The 22419-nt window shown below is 34.9% G+C and overlaps 1 protein-coding gene and 1 long non-coding RNA gene across 2 annotated transcripts in view; one reads left to right on the top strand and one right to left on the bottom strand.

Moving 5' to 3' along the window:
• SCN9A (sodium voltage-gated channel alpha subunit 9) overlaps nt 1-22419 on the bottom strand; it is a 185277-nt gene that overhangs the window by 32248 nt on the left and 130610 nt on the right. The window contains exon 18 of the mRNA XM_006153578.3: nt 4311-4431. Within this exon, the coding sequence (XP_006153640.1) occupies nt 4311-4431 (121 nt within the window). The remainder of the gene's footprint in view (nt 1-4310; nt 4432-22419) is intronic.
• LOC102488272 (uncharacterized) overlaps nt 1-22419 on the top strand; it is a 110784-nt gene that overhangs the window by 30805 nt on the left and 57560 nt on the right. The gene's annotated exons all lie outside the window — the stretch shown is intronic.

The raw sequence follows: 22419 nt of genomic DNA, 5'->3' as shown, positions 1-22419 counted from the left end.
TCTTAAAAATGATGCAGAAACATTACTCTTAGGATTAAAGATGGAAAAAATACTGAACATTCTAATTTGAAAGTAAGTAAACTTATTATCTGAGATGAAGGTTCATAAATATTGCCCTTAGGGTTTATCACACCTTAGAGAGTTTCTCTTTCACATTTTGAGGCAGGAGTGTTCAACCACCTGCCTGGCTTTTGTGCAAAGGCATATCCCAAGAGCATTTCAACTTACCTGGTTAGTAAAGTTATCACACCTTCTTCTCAAAACGTCTATTAATTACATGTAAACATAACAGAGAAGCTCTCAAATGTTTTAATAGGTCCCAATGAGTAAATGCTATTTCTTTGGGGTATTTTCATTAATCTGCTCTCATCATGCATTACATAAAGTCTTTCTGTGTTTCATCATGTTAAACTAATATTCTCAAATAAAAAAAAATAAAAACAGGAACTACTGACCTCTTCAAAGACAGACTGCTCATTAATAAAAAATATATCAACAAGATCAATATAATTAAGGCAAAATTTGATTAGGAAAGCAAGCTTTCCTAATTCTATTTCTTAAAAATATGTAAATATTTTTAAATAAATGCTTTGTTCACATTTTCTTCCCCCTCCCAGATTTTAAAGGTGTAAAGGAGTTGGTTATTGTATTATTGAAGTATCAGTTATTAGTTGTTTGCTGTTGGAAAGTTGATGAACTCAGAACATTTTTGAGAGATTAGTTGGCTGTTCTTAGCAAATTAATAAAAAATACATTGTTTTAAGAAAAAGAAGTTATCTTTCTCTAGCTCAAATAATTTACTAATTGTACAGTCCAAAAGGAGTGCAATGGAAAAGCAATTAGAATCAAAGATGCATTTCATGTTCAGAAGTATTCAGAATTAAGGATAGTGAAGAACAGTACCAGATCTAGGAAAAGAGAAAGAAGTCATGAATTATAAAGCAATAAAAGCAGAACTGAGGAAAGACTTGACATAAGATGGAGGAAAAAAGGTGAATAGAGGAACAGGTTGCAGTCAGCACATGTTAGTTAACTGATACTTGGGCTGAAATTGATCTATAGGAGTGAGGAGGTGGATGAAAAAAGCCATTTAACATTTGTCTTCAGTGAATGTGCAACTGTGATTACACTGTGTCTTTCATACTTTGATTTTTATGCTAGCTTTCAAGTAATCAAAACTGCTGGAGGCTAAATGCTGTCTGGAACTGTCACTGGTTCTGGCTCAACTCAAGTAGACCAATGAAAAACTTGTTAAGAATAGTTTCCAAAATAAATGAGCGAAGACATACTTTCCCATCCTGACAAGTCCACTCATCAAAGTCTTCATGTGGAAATGATATTTCCAGTTCTAACACTCCAAATGTGAATGTATCTTTGACTCCTCTTTAGATATCCAGTCCATCTTTGATATCCAATCATTCCAGCTTTAACTTTGGAATATACTTAGAATCTCATAGTCTTGCAATCTGCACTGCCACAGTAGTCCAAGCTCCTCTCACCTCTCAACTAGATTGCTTTAGAAACTCTGAGAAATCTTTCAGCTTCTGCCATTGCTATCCACCCATCCACTTTTAAGATTTCTTATTTTAAGACTTTAATTCAGATCCTTATAACTTCGTTTGAGTCTCTTATGATTTGGTCTTTATCACATCTCTGATCTCAATTTTTATCACTCTTATTATCTCTCAATATGCCCCATCCATACTAGTTTTCCACAAATGCTTGCATATCCACATCTCAGGGTATATGCATTTGTTACTCTGCCTAAAGTATTCTTCCTTCATGTATTTGTGTGTTTCACTTCAATTTTCATCAGGTCTCTGTACTAAGTCACCTTTACAAAAGAGCCTTTTCTGACTATATTTATATGATAGTAGATTTCCACCACATACTCTTGGTATTTCCCTTTTTCTTTCTTCTTCTCCATAACACTTCTTTTTCCCTGACCTATGACATATTTACCTGTTTATCTGGTAAGAGACATTATTTTGTTCATAGATCTGTCTCCCTCCAGTGTTCAGAATTGGATCTGGCATATAAAGGGTGTTTAATAGTTATTTGATTATTGGATGAAAGAATGATTAAACAAATAAATGGTTCAAAGGCTCAACAAATTAGCTGTTTTGCTGAATTTATCAGCCTGAGCTTTTTAATATGACAGCTCCAGAGACTGTATAAAGTATCCACCAGAACATATCATAATGATAGCACTCAGAGATCGGTGTCCCCTCAGTAAATTGTCAATAATTCAGGCCAAGGTTAAATTGAAAATATGCTTTTATGTATCTCTTCTGCAATGGCCTCAATTTAGAAATGATGAATAATCACAAAGTAATCACAAACATATAATCATTTATATTTTATGGGATTAAAATTTTTGTCTTGGAAAGAATACCAACTGTCTGAAATAGTAGAATATTAATACTGTCTAGGAGGTTTAAGTATTTCTAAAGACCTTTTCCTTGTTTGAAGTCTTAATTTGTTTAACAAGCCCCACTTCTTTCTCATTATGCTAGTATTTTAAATCAGGCTTGTATATAAAATGACCAGGGGAATTCTAAAGGAAACTCCCCGTTCTTTGCTCATGGCAATAATTTCAGCAAATATAGTATTTTTATCAACTGAGTGTCATATTCCTTTGTTTCTCATATAAAATGATACAGGTTCATATTTTAAAACATTCATGCACTCAGTGTAGTTTGCTTCCTAGTCATTCTGCTTAACGTATGAGCGTTTTGGAGATGTGCTAAGGAAATCTTGGAGAATTAAAGTAGGTGAATAATTTCTACAAAAAATATTGGTTCTGAAGTCAGCCCATGTGTAGATATTGAGACATTAGCATCTATACTAGCATAGTTTCTTCACAGAATTAACACCAACATCCTCAAAAAAAAAAAAAACCAAGGAAAATAGGCATTGTGCTAGTAATTCATTACATTATCTTATTTGATCCTCTCAGGATCCCTATGATATGGATGTTGTCATTCCCATTTTGCAGATTTGGTATCTGAATGGACTGGGGAGAAATGTTCACTTTGTAATCTAAATAATGTGATTGAATGCATACAAAATTAAATTAAATGAAAAGAAACCATATTCGATGGCTTACATACATTAGAACTCATGTTTGTCAGGCTTCAACATTTGTGCTCTATATTATGATATTATATTGCAGCCCTGTTCTAAGTTTGTAATTTTATTTAGAAGCTATAAACTTGCTCAGGCAAAATTTCACAGTTTCCCATGTCAAGGCTGAAGTTATTACTTTGAATAAAAATGGTAAATTCCAGGAGTATGAAGAGATTCACTATGGCAGAAAGTGAAAAGGAGTAGGAGATACTGTTTAAAATCAATAGACTGAGGCTAAATGTGGAGGATTTTACCAACCAAGTTAAGGTCTTCAGATTTTTTCCTATAGACCAAATGTTCTCCAATTTTAATATGTATCAGAATCCTCTGGAGCGCATACACCCCATCCCCATAGACTAAAAGAGATACTAAATGAAAGAGGTTAGAGCTATCACAAAGTTTTTAGCTTGAGAATCAGGATAGACTGTGCTGTTACTAAATTAAAGACTGGTAGAAGCTGTAGACAATGAGGCAGGGACCGCAAACTTGATGTGTTTTAAAGACACTATATGTAGATAACCAATGGGGAGTTGTAGGCAGTGCTGTAACTCGAGAGTGAGGTCAGGGGTAAAGATAGTGATTTGAAAAGTCAACAGCACAGAAATAATAGTTAAAATTACACACATGGATGCAATATCTCAGAGCTTCAGAATAAGATAAATGAGAATCAAAAATGTGGGAGACAGCATTATTTACTGAATGTGTAGAAAAAACAGTCACTTAAAAAATAAGAAAAGGAATTCAAAATAACATAACATAAAAGAAAAGAAAAGAAAAGGTAGCTTGTTACCTCTAAAACAAAGGCAAAGAAACAATTTGAGACTATGGTTAGCAATATCAAATTGGTTTACTGAGAATCAGCAAGTAGCTTCAATTTTTTATAAAAAGAACGACAGTACCACCTATCCCACTAACTTGTATTCCAATGGTTCTGCAATGCTGGGAATATGAATTAAAGATCTAAAGTGATAAAGGTGAATATCCTATAGGAGGAGAACGCTTTACTGTTTAACACACTGTCGTTGGAAGTCGCAAGTGACTTGTCCTTAGTCATGGAGCCACCATTAGATCAGCATGGAAAGGAGGCTTCTGACTTTTTAGTAAACAACCTCTGCTAGCTGTCAGGCATTCAGACAAAACACTAATTACTCTATTCTAACCAAGGTCACATTTTTTCTTACCATCTGTAAAACAGGCTTCGGGCTCATCAGAATTCACAGGTTCAGCCTCAGCCTCTTCTCCTTCTCCAGGCAGAGGGTTATCAACTGTGCTGCACTCTGAGGAACTTGATCGATTCAGTCTCTAGAAGAAAATTCATCACCCCACCAGATAATTCATTTAGAATTCATTCAAATCCTGCACTTAAGTTTTATTTAATAACCAGAGCCATGCAAAGTGTTATGAAAAAGGTTATGATGACCATAAAAAATGTATACACGGACATTGAGGCAAGTAATCTTACAATGCATCATACTTGATCTTTCTATCTACACATCCTGTGAAATGTGAATTTTATCATTTCCTGATGAATTGAGTATTTGGACAAGTAATATTTTTATAATTATCAGTTTTGAAAACTATTACTTTATTATTTTTATTTATGATTAATATAACTTTATATACACCAACAGTTACTATTTTAGGGCAACAGAGACCCTTTTAATGATAATGTATAAATGCCAAACTGCCAACACTTGATCATTGAAATATCAGATCTGTGTTTCGTAGAAAATGTCTGTTGGTAGTTAAGACTAAAAAATTGTGTCAAATAACATGCAGCAGGATGATATAGATAGAAGATCTTGAATCGGATCCCAAAAAAATCAAATACGATTTTGGAATCAAAATACCAAAGACCATACAACATCGTGTATTTTAGACATAACATTTTAAAGATTTGTAGAAAAGATCATAAAGTGTTTTCTGTAATGTCAAGAGAGTGTCTACTGAAGAGAGCAGCACATGCAAACTCCGAAACAAAGGTTCAATGGAATTAAACATGGGGACTTACACACAGCAATGAACTCACTGTTGTTACGATCATCTAGTTGATCATAACACAAACAAGTTTTTCCCACTCAGAACTTTATGATCAGACATGATGCTTACACACATATGTACACAGGAACTTTTAGAAAAAGTACATACGGCAATTGTAGCAAAGCTTTTCCAAATTTTTTAAGACTGTTTTATAAAGGAGTAGAGCAGCAACTCAATGGAAGAGTTTATTTTTAATTCTCATTTGTTAAACAACATGTGAATATTGAAAACTACTAGTTATTGCCAAACATATTTCTCTTATTAATATTTCAGCTTTTTAAGAATAATTCACATATATACAGGTGCTAAAAATAAAATATTAACTTCAGTTAAACTGATTCAGTAACCTATTAATTTAAATTAATATCATAAGCATAAAAGTATTAATTTTAGAGACTGACTTGGAATTTAGATGTGTTATTTATGGGTTCCAAACTAAATTCTCTGTGCTATTATTAACATACAGTATACAACAGCAGTATAAGTGCTATGCTATTAATAAGATATTGCACACAAAGAATTACAGAAGCAGACATAGAATTATGAGCACTCTATTAATATAGACTCCTAACCATGTTGGCATAGAGGCATTATTCCCACCATGTCAAGGAGTTAATAATAGTATTAGTTATAAACAGTATCAATATGAAATTTCATTTAGAACAGGTTAAATGAGAGAGAGGGAAAGCAAACCACCAGGTCTGGGACTCGAACCACAGTCAGCCATGTGGGAGTCCAGTGCCCTTAACCACCACGGCACCTACCGGCCCAGTACAGTTTAATTCTAATCTTTTCAGCCTTTAACATCTGTACTTACTACAGTGTACATTGTTTTTAATAAACAGGGTTATAAAAATCTGCCCTTAAATAGAAGTTAAATAAAAGTTAAATAAAAAGGTTTTACTTGGGGTGAAATTCATGGAATTCTCACAGCAGGCATTGCTAGATTTAATTATTGAATCTTTTTTAGTATTATTTTAATTGACACCTAATTGTACATTTTATGGGAAACTAATGTTTTGATACACGAATACAATCTGTAATGATCAAATCAGGATAATTATGATATATATTATCTCAAACATTTATTATTATTTAATCTTGGAAACATCCTAAATACTCACTTCTAGCTATTTTTAAATTTTCAATGAATAATTGTTAACTGCAGTCACTCTATTTTTTTCTTTACTATAAGGAAAAGAGCATGCCAATCATTTGCATTATTTTATATAATTTTATGATAACTTCCTTTTCTATAAACTTGGTCATTTATTGGTTGGTTTCCCTTATAATTTGGGATGTGAAAGAATGAATATGTTATATTAAGATGAGTGAAATGAATACTTTCACATGAAAAATTACTATACTTAACTATAATTACCTATATAATAGTTATCAGGAATAGATAATTCTGGACTTGATTTTTAGTAAAAAGTGAAAAATGCTTTTGCTTACATTTATTAACTTATTGACAAAGATAATTTGCCCTTGGCAGTCTGCCTATAAATAAAATAAAAACAAATGTAAGAATAGAGTCAAAGAGGTAGACTCACTAGTGTCAGGTAAAGGAAGTATTTCATAGCATTTCTACCTTTTTATTTTATAATATGACACTGAATGTAAGTACCTTCTAAATTCCTTTCTTTTCTTTATGTGAAAGTAATATATTTGATTCAGAAAATTTAAATGTATAATAATATTTTTTGAAGAATGAAAGTTCCATCTACTGTCTCAGAGATTCTATTCCCTTGCAGTAGCCACTACACTATGTGTATGTGTGTTTGTGTGTGTGTATGTGTGTATTTGTAGAGACATTCCTTTCTATATTCTTCAAGGTGTACCTATAAAACACTGTCATTTAAAACAATTCTTACCTTGATTGTAAACATATTTAACTAAGACCCCCTTTCAGTTATTGAAAATATGATCAAATTTGAAGCTTTACTCTTCACAGTTCTTTTGCTTGCCTTAAAGGTGTGCTTTGTACAACACAGTACATGTATAATATAGGTGTCACATTAGAAAGCCTTAACTTAGTCACTTACAAATTTATTACTGACATTACCTGAGTTAGGCTTAACTTTGCAAAGCTATTTCATGCTACTGTGAACAGACAGCAGTTAATGCTAATTGATCATTTCTTGATCTGAGAGGTGTGAAACAGAATTGTCTAATGACTTGATAGTCTGCCACTCAGAAGCAGAAAACCATCAAATCTGTAACAGCAAGCAGTAGAAAGCAGAGAACTCAAAGGATGATTCCATCCTCTTACTCAAAGACGATGATTGATGTTGTGAACATCCCAAATATGTTATATTTAAAATACATAATATAAGATTGCTTCACAAAGGATACATTTTAAGGAGCAGAGCCTACAATACCATAGTTAATTCACCTGAAAATCAAAACTAAAATACATGGAAAATAGCAAGAAAGTTGAGAGAAGTCAATCAAAAGGAAGGGATTACTATAAAAAAGAAAATAATTGTGGGAAATGTCAGTGATAAATTAAGCTCCATTATATGCCAATAAGCAAAAAATGTTTTTGTCATGTCTATATTAGCCATCTTTGAATTTAATAGCTGACTTTTGTAATTGATATCTGTAATGATGTTTCTGAATCATTAAGAAGTAAAACAATAAAATCCAGAATAAAGTTTCCAAAGAACTTTTGTGAAGAATTCCATAACTACTATGCTTGTGTAAGATTCTAATGTTTTCCAAGTTTGCCACTGCAGTATGGGCTGACTTATATTTTAAATTCCCTTTCCGGTATAGAACAAAATAAACTTTTCTCTCTCTTATAATTGTTAGGATTCTATTTTCCTTCTGGAAAAATATAAACATTATCTTCTTATAGCCCTTTAAAAATTAGAGTGCACTTAAAATAATACGACTTATATTCCTCCTCTTAAAGTAAAGATACTTATTTTCTTTACATATTTTATTTTTCTGGGCCTGCCAAAGCCCCAGTAAATATTTCTCTAGTCTCTAAAATGTCTCAAGATTCTTTGAAAAAGGTAATGTTCCAAGTTGAAAAACTACTCCAGGTATTCTGGATCAATGAAAAAGTTAATAGTATTTTCCTCTCTGTTATATGGATTTTCATGTTACTTCTACTAATTTAGCAGAAAATTATCAGTTTATATACTAATAGTAATGAAATGAAATTTTGGTTCACATTATTATTAAAGGCAACAACAAATACAGCTTTTTCAAATAAAAGGCAAGAAAATGAGATTTTTTTCTTTTTGTTCTCTGTTTATCTTTACCAGAGAAATGTTATGAAGGCTCTTGGGGAATGGTTGTTCATTCAGAAGGAACTGCATTTAGTCCTATCCTGGTGTCAACATGGTGTAGAGTTAGGTGTTAGAGAAATAATGTTAAATCTCAAGTACCTAAGATTCAAAATAAAGCTGATGGTTTACCTCGGAGTTCTTAGTTTTCACCGAATCATCTACCTAAGGTACTTTGCATTGACGTCTGTGATATCTTATGTAATTAAAAGATAGGATTTTCAATACAAAAACAAATTAAAGTAACAAAGTTTGGCCATATAGGGACCAGCAGTTAGCGTAATGGCTGTGTCACTGGACTCCCACGTAGTCGACCACGGTTCGAGTCCCGGACCCAGTGGCTTAAACTCACACCGGGCGCGTGTGTGTGCGTGCTCAAGATCCCGAGAGGAGAATGGAGGAGAAGGGATTGTGGCATGGCCATCCCACCTGAGGGGTGATTTCCCGCTTTCTATCTCTCTGTCTCGTGAGCACACATGCCCTATAGCAAAAAAAAAAAAACCTATCCCCCCCCAAAAAAAGTTTGGCCATATAAAAATGGTAGACTGGCTATGGGTTTCTCAATCAAATTCTGTGGCATGGTTGTGGTGGTTCAAAACACATGCCCCATTAAAAAAAAAAAAAAAAAAAAAAAAACCTATCCCCCCCCAAAAAAAGTTTGGCCATATAAAAATGGTAGACTGGCTATGGATTTCTCAATCAAATTCTGTGGCATGGTTGTGGTGGTTCTTTCTAATGAAAAGGTAAGAAGCATTCACCAATAAAGTCTTTGAATGTAATATACTCACTGGTATTCATAGACTGTACTATCACTTCACTGCTATCTTGACTATTTGCAGAGAATAGGTATTTAAGCAGGTGGAATACAGTGGGTCAAACCAGAAGTGTCTTACAACCACAAATATTGCAATAGTTCTACTAAGGCCTCTTGAAATGTTATAACAAATGGGCAAAAAAAGGATTAGAACCTACGTGAACCAAAATGTGACGTACAAGTATAGATCCTAAGACTTAAGCTTGTCAAATATTATTTACTATTTTCAAAAAAATCCAAATGACAAATAAAATTCAAACTGCTTATACATTTGAATAATTTTTGTTTTCCCCTGACACTATCCATAATAAGTAAGGACAAAGAAAATCCAGTGAATGAAATAACACAGAGATTTCTAATATTGAAAATGCAATGTAAAATAGGAATTTTACATGGATGAAATATATCTCCCAACAATTTTGTAAGTAACATCTGCCAAAGTGCCATACTTCAAGCCATTCTATACAATGAAAATATTTGAATATTTTAATCAGGAGAATGACTGTTCATTAACATGTGCCACATCTTTTCTAGTAGTAGTTTGGTAAAAAAAATTCTAATAATTATTAATGAATACAAAGCATATGAATATATATATTTTATAAACAAAATATGAATGAATATACTTATGGAAACTATTTTCTCAAAAATCTGTGTGTTTTACCTACACAGACAATATTGAATATGTGTGATTATTTATGTTCTGATTGAAGGAACCTTACTACATTTTGAAATAAAATAGGTTTCCATAAAAATACTGCCTTTAAATTACCACCAATTTGAAATAGATGTGTATGTCTCTTACTTAAGAGCACCTTTAATAAAACTGGAACACTAAAACAACTTAAAAAAACTGTTAGTATTATTATCCCTAGAGTATATCAATTTCAGGAGGAAGTTTTGCTTTCATTATTGCACAATGGATAACGATAATGCAAGCATCTCAACCATGACAGAGAAATTTAAAACATAAACTGGATTATAAAAATAGGCAAGATTGTTATTAACATAGATTTCTCCCTTCTTCCAAGAAACTATTAGAGTTTAGTCATTATTCAACAGGTGTACTAAAATTAAAACAAAATATTATATCTTAGTATATTCTTCTTTTACACTTTTAAGAAATAGAAGATAGCACAATCCATGTTAATATGTTTTTAAATTTAGAAAAGGTGTCTTATATTTTATTAAGAAACTTTTTAGAGTTCAGTACAAAATACACCTCTTAAGTTCCTAAAAGCTACTCTACGTATCTTCCCATTAAATAGCTTTTCATGGAGTTTTTGAACACTCTTAATATGCTCTATTTAAACTTAGTGACTTCCAGAGGCTACTGATTAAACAGATAATCATAAATGTATTCTCATCAGTGAGTTCTGTTGCTTCTGGGATTTAACATTTCAAGCTCTTATCACCCCTTCATTGATAAGAGGGACCTGTTAATTTCTAATTGATGCATTTTATATATCAGAAAATAAAATCAAATGGTAACTACTAAATTGGGGGACCAGTAGATAACATAATGCTTATATTGCTGGACTCCCAAGTACTCGACCATGGTTTGAGTCCCAGACCAAGAGACTTGAAACTCACACTGGGCACATGTATGTGTGTGCCTAAAATTCTAAGAAAGAATGGAGGAGGAAAATGGAGGAGGAGGGATTGTAGCGTGGCCATCCTGCATAGGGGATGATTTCTCGCTTTGTGTCTTTCCAGCAAGCTCACATGCCCTATAGCGAAAATCTCTCGCAAAACAAAACAAAACAAAAGGTAATTACTAAATTTATTCTCAAAGTAAAGTTCTAAAACCCCTGTGTTTAAGATGCTTTCAAAATATACTCAGAAGTTAGACTAGAAACTGGGTGTTTTGGTTTTATCTCCAACTTCCTAGATGTGTACTCAGAAAGCAATTTAGTGGTCTGAGTCTCAATTTCCTTATCTGTGAATGCAACTGTTTACTACCCTGGGTTTTATGTTTATACCCTGAAGTTGCTCTCTCATAAAAATAGTTTTGCTTTTTTTTTTCTTCAGGTTTTTACCATAGAGCATATGCACTCACTGGAGAATGACAGAAAGAGCAAAGTGAGAAATCACCCCTTAGAGGTAAGGGCCAATTTGCAACCTCTTCTCCTCCAGTCTCCTCTTGAGATTTTGGACGTGCATACAAAAACAGCTGAACTAATTTTAAGCCACTGGGTATGGGACTTGAACCATAGTTCTCCATGTGGGTATAGAATGCCTTAACCACCATGCCACCTACTGGCCCCTCAAAATATTTTTAATAGAGTTTTAATACACTAAATTAAAGTGTGACTATTTAATATGATACATAAAGGGACTTCAAAAGGTGTGAAAAAATAGAGTTGAAGTACAAGTTTATTTTGATGCAAACAATTCTTGAAATCCAAGCATCAATTTTTCATAATACACACTTTCCTAGAGTTTTTGAAGTTCACTTGCACATTCACATATAGATTAAAATTAGGAAAGAACATTGATAGAGATTTCCAAATGAAATGTTGCTTCAATGGCTTCTGTTACATTGTGTATCTTACTTTTCTAATCCACTCCATAAAATTCTGTAGCTCATGCACCTGAAATCACCTAAGGATATGAGAACGATAAGGAAGTAATCAAAGGAATCACAAAAAATAATGGAATTGTTCCAGTGACATGCTGTGATGTCAATTCATTTATGAAACAATTGTATATGTTTCTACTTTCTTGCAATGGGTCAGGCAGAAAGATTTTGTAGCTTAATAGCATGCAAAACACTGAAAAAATATCACATATTTATGATTTTTTTTTAGGTAACCTGTGTAAAAGTGGTCAGATATGTCTTTGCCTGGTTAAATGCACAGAGCTGCATCCTTGATTGATCCAGTTTGATTTTACCCCTGTGAGAAGTGAAAATGTTAGGTATTGAAGTTTAGAAATGCAGCATGATAAAACACTTTATGCACCTTTGATTTAAAATGTTTACAGTCACATACCTGTAACTAGAAATTAGTTATATGTTTGAAAATACATGCAATATACTCAATGTTAAATGATATACTTGAAATATGGTAATAAGATTAAATATCATCCAAAATAGACAAAAATAACCAACTAATCAGCTATATAATTCTGCTACTTAGTGGAAGCATTGAAATACTCTAATGTGCTAATAATACAATCTTTTAACATTCTGTTCGCTCTTCAAAACAAGCAACACTTGATACTGAGTAATTCTTAGTATGAGGATTGGGTAGGAGTAAGAATGTGTAGTTTGAAGAGCATATTCTAAAATCATCATTTCTTTAGTTTTATTTATCAAATTTAATTAATTTTGACATTTAAAACAGCATTGGAGGAAAGTTATGGTTCCAAATTTAGCAAAATATAAATAAGAAACATTGATTTAAACATGCCAGACTAATATTTTATTGTGTTTAGACACATAAACAAATCTAGTAAGATGAAAAAATTTTTTGCATAGCTTTGAACTAACCTACAAAAAATAAAATGAAAATAAAAAGTGGTCTAAGAAAATGTTATATAAGAATTTTTTCTTTTTTCTTTCTTTAAACTTACACATAAAAGATAGCCTCAAACATCACTTTCCTTTCAATGGTAAGATCACAACTAATTCCCAAATCTTGTCAAGTCAAAGTACATTTCTGGAAAAATTATATATATATATATATATATACACACACACACACACATATATGCATATATATGGCTTTTTTTAAGGCATGTGCACTCCCCCAGAGAGAGAGCAAGAGCGACAGACCCAGTGAGTGGGAAAGTAGGAAATCACCCCCTTGGGGTGGGGTATGGCCATGCTGTAATCCCTTCTACTCCATTCTCCTCCCAGGATCCTGGACATGCACCCACATGTGTCCGTGTGATTGCGAACTGAGTCTGGGACCTGAACCAAGGTTGGCCACGTGGGAGTCCAGCGATATAACCACTATGCCATCTGTTGGTCCTAAGATTACTTTATTTTTATAAATACAATAAGCAAAAGTCTAAACTGACCTCTTGGTGAAGGCAATAACTAGCTTTTTTGGGAAACAAATGTTGGTAAACATTCTGAAGAGAAATAGACTTGAAACAATCAAGACTACCATAGAGTAAAAAGAAAAAAATATTTAGCATTAACAACGACAAATATTTAAACAACTTTTAAATTAAATCAACATTGGCAACTACAAATATTTAAACAACTTTTAAATTAAATCAATAGAAAGAATTTATTTCATAATAAGCAAGCACATTTAAGTCTCTAAAGATGATGGCTTTCGAAACTGAGTGCTGAATTGATGAATGGATGGATACATAAATGAATGAACAAATGAGGTGAACAATATAGATGCCTGCTTCTCTGCCTGAGATTTCCTTCTGCACCATATTCATCCAGTGCAATGGTCTATACTGTAGGTCCAGAGTAAGCAGCACCTCCTTTCGTGTGTCCTCGACCTAATGTAGTCCCTGCTCAGTACATCTTCGAGGGACTGGTTTAATATCACATTCTGGATTGTGCTTTGGTCTGCTTGGTGGTGTTACAATTGTTTGTACATTTGTCTTAGGTGCTATTAGATGATAAACATCTTGTAAGTGATTGCTTACCATTTACCTTTAGAATGCATAAAGTTTTTAGAATGGCTTTTTTGGGGCCCAAAATTTATAGTGGATCGAAAATATTTTATGAATGTTACTTAGGAGAGAAAAACTCTGTTTATCATAATGTTGGACACATGACACACAGTCATAGAAATTTCAGAATATTCTGTTATACATAAACAAAAGAAATGAGTAAAATAACTATATTCATCAACTTACTATTTATGTAATTAAAATTATGTTAGAAAAATAAAGTCCATGTTTTGCATTTTTCCTTTGCCCATATATTGCATTGAACTACTTAAAATTTTTACTTTTGTCCAGCAAAAAATAGGTAAATACATGTGTTTTCTAATTGCTCAATTTGACATGTTCTTATTTTTGTATATTCTCCCACTCAGTAAATTAAATGAACTTTTACTTCTTGGTGATTTTACATTAATTGATTTCGAGATATAATATTACGATGCACACACTTTTTTTGGTGTGTGAGATTTTTGCTATAGGGTGCCAGAAAGACAGAGAGACAGAGAGACAGAAAGCAAGAAATCAGCCTCCAGGAGGGATGGCCATGCTGCAATCCCTTCTCCTCCATTCTCCCCTTGAGATTTTGGGCATTCAAGCACAAGCATCCAGTCTAAATTTCAAGTCACTGGTTCTGAGACTCAAACCACGGTCCCAAATGGGAGTCCAGAATCATAACTATTATGGCATTTGCTGGTCTCACGAACACACATATATTAATAATGTGTTCCTAGTAGCTACATGTCACAATATAAAACTACCTTCCTTCAATTCTTTCAACATGTTTATAAAGAAATAATAATAGTAATAATAAATGGTATTTATGATAGTGAAAAATTGTGTTAGATGCTAAAAATATCTCCTAGTGTATCTTACTAAGGTGGTCCAGATTATATTTGGGACTTCAATCTGCCCCTAAAAATGTCCTGTTTTGGTCAGGCTACCTTGCTGTTAGGGGTGGTCATCTTACCCTATTCTTGCTAATTCAACCATACATAAACCCAAATCAACTAAGGGTCTCTAAGAAAGGTTTCCTTTCTTCAGGTAGTATTATAGGCACTATTTCTGCTTCTTTCCATGTCCTTCTCTTTTTCTGTCTGGGAATTGAATACAAAGCTTTACATGAAACAGTGATCTCTGATCATAGGTATTAAGACAAAGGAGAAAGCCACATGTAAAGACTGGCAGAGTGAAAAAAACAGATGGGGCCCAAGACATAAGTGCAATAGAGACTGCTCATCTCTGAAATTTTTAAATTATGAAAATATAATGCTCCTTCTAGTCATGAAAATGTAGTTAAGCTCTTGTTGCATGTAGCTAAACAGAATTTATACATGGTCAAAATAGTCAGTGATACAAGGAAAAAAATGTTGCACATATGGGGATTATCACGTACCCTTAAATCAAATAGATCTATTCATTTAATGAGGTCTGAGGAAATATACATTAGTATAACAGTAGGTATACTCCCTAGCTTGTAGTAAAGCTTTACTGTGAAAGATGATACAAATAATAAATCACTTCTAATTAGCAAATTGTCCTAAAAGAAGTGAAACTTGTAAGAATGTAAAGTGTTGTGTAAAAGAAATTATGTCAAATTAATGTCATAATTCTCTATAATAACGTGATAGACCTCACAGACAAAGAATAATTTTAAAGTCAATGTCTTTGACTTTAGTGATATTACTTTCTATTCTTTTTTATTTTCCAGAAGTTTTTTTTCTTTAGGGCTTATGTGCCTGCCAGCTAAAGAGAGACAGATACAGTAAGAGGTAAAATGAGAAATCACCTCCCAGGGAGGATGGCCATGCTGCAATCCCTTTTCCTCCATTCTCCCAATGGGATTTTGGACATACACGCACACACACACACATCAGGTGTGAGTTTCAAGGAACTGGGACTCTGAGCTTTGGTCAGTCATGTGGGAGTCCAGTGACATAACTGCTATGCCATCTGCTGGCTTCAGACTTTAGTGATATTTCTTTAAAAATAATAATAATAATTTTATTTAAATATCTTCAACCAATAGGACTGGGGAGAAATGTTCACATAATGAAATGTTCACTTTGTAAGCTAAACAATGTGACTGAATGTATATATATATATATATATAAAATAAAGCTGAAATTCACATTTTTTTCATGTTTAGACATCACCGTACTGTGAAGTTTAATTCAGGAAGATTTACATTTGAATGAACATTTCATATGTATATACATGTTGAAAACTTATCCTATCGTATATTTTGCATTTCAGTATTTGTGATATGACCCTATTCATCCTGTGCTTTTATAAATCATAAAAGTGGCAAAAATAATAATTTTATTTATTCATTCATTTATTTTAATTTGACCAGAGAGAGATACAGAGAGAGAGGGAAAGTGAGAAAGGAAGCTACCAGGGCCGAGACTCGAACCTTGGTTGGCCATGTGGGAGTGTCCAGCTCCTTAACCATCACATTTCTGACTCACCTGTTAGTCTGATCAACAAGCCAGAGGTTGACAAATAAGCCTTAGTGTAACTAAGAATCTAAGAGTCATTTCAGCAAAGCTTTCACCAGAAAAGAACAAATGCATCAATAGTTAAACAAATGCCTGAATTTGGTCCACAGGATGTGTCTTGTTTATCAATAATTTGTGTGAAAAAAATAGAAGCATATTACTATAATACATGACTATATTTTATGTAAATAGATACACACATATATGTGTAAAATAAACAATATAATATATAAAGTATGCAAATATATGGAATAAACAGGAAAAGAAGATTTAATGTCGAAAAAAAATTTAGAAGTAAAAATTAGTTAGTTCAATAAATAGGAGAATAAAATAGTTTTGTAGAAACAAACTCAAGCATTCAAAATATAAAGATCAAGGGACCAGCAGTTCGTGTCCTGGACCCGGTGGCTTAAAACTCATGTTGGGCGCGTGTGCGTGCATGCCCAAGATCCCAAGAGGAGAATGGTGGAGAAGGGATTGTGGTGTGACCATCCCCCCTGGGGGGTGATTTCTCACTTTCTGTCTCTCTGTCTCTGTCTGTCTGGTGAGCGCACGCTCCCTATAGCAAAAACCTCTCCCCAGAAAAAGTATATATATATATATAAAGATCAAGAATGATTATTGGGACCAGCAGTTTGCGTAATGGCTATGTCACTGGACTCCCATGTAGTTGTCCATGGTTTGAGTCCTGGACCCTGTGGCTTAAACTCACGCTGGGCGCATGTGCCTGCATGCCCAAGATCCCAAGAGGAGAATGGAGGAGAAGGGATTGCGGCGTGGCCATCCCCGCTGGGGAGTGACTTCTCGTTTTCTATCTCTCTGTCTCTGTCTCTCTGGCGAGCACACATGCCCTTTAGCAAAAAAAAAAAAAAAGAACCTCTCAAAAAAAGAAAAAAAAATGATTATTGGGATATAACCTTAAAAATAGCATTAAGAAGGAAGGGGGGAGCAGCAGACGGTGTAAAGGTTACATCGCTGGACTCTCATGCAGTTCAAGTCCCAGACCCAGTGGCTTAGTCCCAGAACCAGTGGCTTAAAATTCATGCCAGGCATGTATGTATGCATGCCTAAATCCCAATAGGAATATGGAGAAGAGACTGTGGTGTGGCCATCTCCCATTCTCCCTGGAGGTTGATTTCACACTTTCTGTCTGTACGGCAAGCATACATGTACTACATAGCAAAGATCTCTCTCTAAAAAAAAACAAAAGTGGAAGAAGGAATGGAAGCTTAATTATAAGCGCACTATCAGAATCTCAGTAAATCATCTTAAAATAGAAATCTGATTGTGAATTGCACCCTTACAGAGATATATAGAAAACAAATATATTCCAGTTTACTTTCTTGCCTTCCTATAGAATGTGATATAGTGGTGAAAACTTGCAGCTCAAATTTTTAAAAAAGACTCTAAGACACATAAATAACTAATGCCGTATTTTCTTAATTTTTAGAGACTTGGTCATATAGATTAATAATATTTACTTTGCAGCATTATTATAAGGAGAAAAATTATATAATATGTGTCATAGTAACTAATGAATTCCTTTCTTTCTCTTTTTCTTTCTTCCTTTCTTTTTTTCTTTTTCTTTCTTTCTCTCTTTTACTCTTTCTTTCTCTTTCTTTCTTTCTTTTTCTTTCTTTTTTTTTTCTCTTTCTTTCCCTCCCTTCCTTCCATATTTCTTCTCTTTCTTTTCTGCTTTCTTTTTTCCATTCATCTCTCCAGTGTCTCACCTGATCAGTTGTCCTCTTACATTCTGTGGACCCTGTAATGTGCTAGGTGCTATTGGGCAGTGCCTAGATGACCCTTTCAAACAAACCACTCATTTTTCCAGGGACTACAAGTGTTGGCTGCTAAAGCCTCACAGCTTAGTCCCTGTGTGACAATCATCATAGCAGAAGGGAGCCCCAGAAGGGAAGGGAGAACTTTCATCTGATGGGTGACTAATGCAAAGTACAAAGGTTCAACACGCCTGCATCAATTTGCACTACTCCGAAGGGTGATCCCAGCACCAGAGATGTCTGTGGGACCAGCCTCTCTCGCAATTGTATTGACTTATTTGACTTATTCCTCTGCCAGACCATCTTGTATCTCCTGCTTTTTCTAGGTATTAAGTGTTTTTTTTTTCTTTCTTTCTTTCTTTCTTTCTTTCTTTCTTTTTTTTTTTTTTTTTTTTTTTTGAACACGCCTGTAAATCTCTTACACCCAAATTTTTCTCTCAGAGTTGATCCCCAGGGAACTAATTTAATGTTATGATTAATGTTAAGTTTATATACAAAATTTTCACTTGTCTACAACTCTGACTACCCTTTTTTTCCTTAAGATCTATTTTTCAGTTTTCCTGGGTCCTTCAAGTAGCTCAAAATTAAACTGCCCCCAAACTAAACTCTTTATTTCCCATTTCCCTCATCTCCTTATTTGTTTCTTCCTTCTGTGTATTTTAATAGCATCACTATGCATCCAGTCTTCTAAGTCGAAACATTTATTTATTTATTTAGTGAGTTGAATTGAATCCCCCACAGAGAGATGTTAAAGTCTTATCTCTGGTACTTTTCAATGTGACTTAATTTAGAAATAGGATCTTTGCAGATGTAATCAAGATGAGGTCACTGGTGTGGGTCCTAATTCAATATGATTGGTGCTTTATAAAAAGAGGATAACACTGCATGAGAACAGGGCTAGAGACTGGAGTGATGCAGCTATATGCCACATGAACTGCAGCAGCCCTCAGAAGCTAGGAGCCAAAGGGGGATTCTCCAGAGCCCTCCCAGAGAGTATGGCCCTGCAGACTTCTGACTTCTTGACTCCCAAACTGTTAGAGAATAAATTTTAGTTGTTTTAAGCCACCGAGTCTGTGAAATTTTGTTATGACAACTCTAGAAAACTAATACATCCTTGAAATAGGGTCATAGTCTCACATATCCGGATTCAGAGTCTTATATTTAAACTTTCAAGTTAAGTCAGACATTAAATTATTGCAGATGAGTGAAGGCAGAGTTTTTCTCCCTTGAGCAACTTTTAGCGTACAGTCCTAAAGCACAGTAGCTTGCAATAAATATTTATTGTATGAATGGGCACATTTTATGCTTCATTTAAGGCTTATAATGAGGAAGCATTTCACTGCTAATGGTCTAAATCTGTGCATTTGCCCCTTGGGAGAAGGCTGACTGAGGAGCCATCAGTGCCTGATTCTTTTTTAGAGAAATTTTTGCTATAGGGCATGTGCACTCACCAGAGAGACAGAGAGCGTCAAGGAGCCAGAAAGCCAGAAATCACCCCCCCAGGAGGGATGGCCATGCCGCAATCCCTTCTCCTCCATTTTCCGCTAGGGATTTTGGACATGCATGCACACGTGCCTGTTGTGACTTTCAAGCCATTGGGTCCAGGACTCGAACTGTGGTTGACTACATGGGAGTCCAGCAAGGTAACCATTATGCAATCTGCTGGTCCCTCAGTGCCTGATTCGGAGAAGCAGTGACCAATGCCTTATTTTCATGGGTATACCTGAGATGACAGTACATCTTTCTTGATTCTGAGACTGTTTGTACCTTCAGAGAAAGGTTGGTGTTCTAGTCCCAATTATTTCCTCAGAGCCATTTAAGATGTTTGACCAAACTCTTTATTTGAACTCATTTCTTTGGTCATTTTCTGATAACATGTCTTACTATAAAGTATCTTGATTTGATTCTGGGATGTATATTTAACCACCCACCAGGAAAAGGAAACTTGCCAGCCTGGGAGCTGACCATAGAAGAAGACTGAAAATATCCTTAAAATATATTGGAAAAATAGGATGCTAGGCCATAATAGAGAAGGCTGCTGGAGGGGAAGGGGGAATAGAGAGAGGTGTCAAAATTCGCAATGCTTTTTCTCTCTGCAGGTTCTTAAACAAATAAAAGAGTAAATGCATCCCAGAATCTGAATAATAAAACTGATTATCTCCAAAACCTGAACCCAAGCAAGCCTGAGATGAAGTTAGGTTCATTTTCCAGGTCAACTCGAACCCTCCTAGTGACTGCTGGAAACCCTACTGATAGGTATTCTGGGTTATATTTAGATTTAGGAAGACAGAGTTCAGAGGATATGGTTCAAACCAGAAGTTTAATTAGCTCCCCAAGTGTCTTTTATACATTAACATTGTGAACTACTGATCTATATCATGTTACCTCTCTTGCATTTAATCTGTAGCAATGAACTACTTACAGTGTGCACATGTGACTTCTCAATTCCAGACCTATAGCAATTGTTCATTGAGCACTTCTATTTTTCTTCAAACTTTATTTGTGAGAAAGAGATGTACACTCTAAAATGGTCTGGATTCAAGGCAATCCTCTACCTCAGACCTTTAGCTACTCAAGATCTTGGGTTCAGAGACTTAGCTAGCATGTTTCAGGTAAATCAGGTGGGGATTAAAACTGTGATTGACATGAGAATTCCTGACAGCACCAGGGGATGGACTGAGCACTTCCTTTTTGACAGGTGTTTGTGTAATTGTGTACTTGAGTCATGTTACTCATGGCAACTTACATATAATTTTATGTATAAGTAAAGTGAAACGGAACAGTTTTTTGTAAATTTATCAAGGTCATAGTGTAAGTAAGTGTCAAAGCTAGGGCTGGAGGCAAATATTCCATCTTCAGAGGCTGCACTTTTCTTTTTTTTATTGTCAGGAGATGCTCATCAGAGAGACACAGGGAGATGGGGGTGGGGAGAAAGCACCTCCCAGTGGAGTGTGGTCATGCTGCACATGTGGTCATGAAGCCCTTAGCTTCTACTTCTCCATCCTGTTGGGAATCGGAGCATGCACGCATATGTGCTTGGCATGTTTTTCAATCTTCCAGAACTGTTATTGAAACCACTTTTGGCCATGTAGGATCCAGATCCCTTAATTACTGGGCCATGGGACTGGCCCAGAAGTTGCACTTTCAACCACCACCAAGGTAGTTGTTAAGACTTAAATTAAAGTAAAAGTATGGAATCAGGGGTGACATTCTATTGGTAATCGAGATTTGCCTCATAGGCTCATCTAGGTCATCAGGATCATGACAATCGCTATGTCAAAGACATCTAAGGAATGTGAAAAGAAAAAAGTTCTATAAAGCAGTTAACAATCCGTGAGCTTCAGTGGATGGAGAAGATTATGGGCATTAAACGTGCAAGGTCAGCACAGAAATGTTAGACACGTGTTAGAAAAATAAAGAAAATCTGGGCCTGACTATGGCACAGCCATGACACATGATGCTCTGTGAGGAAATCCCACATGAGAGGGTTCCTGGGTTAAGCCCATAGATTCCCCTGAGTACACCGGGCTCACATGAGCCCATGATCTGGGGCTGGCTGAAGGCTAGAGGGGACTCTGGTGTTGGAACCCCAAGCATGCTGTCTCTCTTTCTCTCTCTCTCTCTCTCTTTCTGTGTTTCTCTCACTTATGAAAGGAAGAAATGACCTTGAAGTAAATTTTTTAGAGGGATTTTTTGTTACAGAGCATGTGTACTCACCAGAGAGACAGAGGGAGACACAGAGATATAAAACAAGAAATCACCACCCAGGGAAGTGACCATGCCCAATCCCTTCTCCTCCATCTCCTCTCAGGATCTTGGGTATGCACGCACATACTCCCAGTGTGAATTTTAAGCCCAGTGTGAGTTTTAAGTCACCAGGTCTGGGACTTGAATTGCGGTTGACTATGTGGGAGTTCAATGACGAAACCATTATGCCATCGGCTGGGCCCATAGAAGCAAAATTTTTAAAAACAAAATCTGCATTTTTAATGGTTTAAATTGAGAAAGAAAGCAAAAGAAAGAAAGAAGCAAATAAACAAAAGTCTAAAACAACTGACAAGAAAGATCCGAGAGGGAACCAGCAGTTAGCGTAATGGCTATGTCGCTGGATTCCCACGTAGTCGACCGCGGATCATGTCCCGGACCCGGTGGCTTAAAACTCATGCCGGGCGCGTGTGCATGCGTGCCCAAGATCCCAAGAGGAGAATGGAGGAGAAGGGATTGCG

Source organism: Tupaia chinensis, unplaced genomic scaffold (genome assembly GCF_000334495.1).
Source record: "Tupaia chinensis unplaced genomic scaffold, TupChi_1.0 Scaffold000381_1, whole genome shotgun sequence".
NCBI classification, from domain to species: domain Eukaryota; kingdom Metazoa; phylum Chordata; class Mammalia; order Scandentia; family Tupaiidae; genus Tupaia; species Tupaia belangeri.
This window is presented reverse-complemented; position numbering and strand designations above follow the sequence as displayed.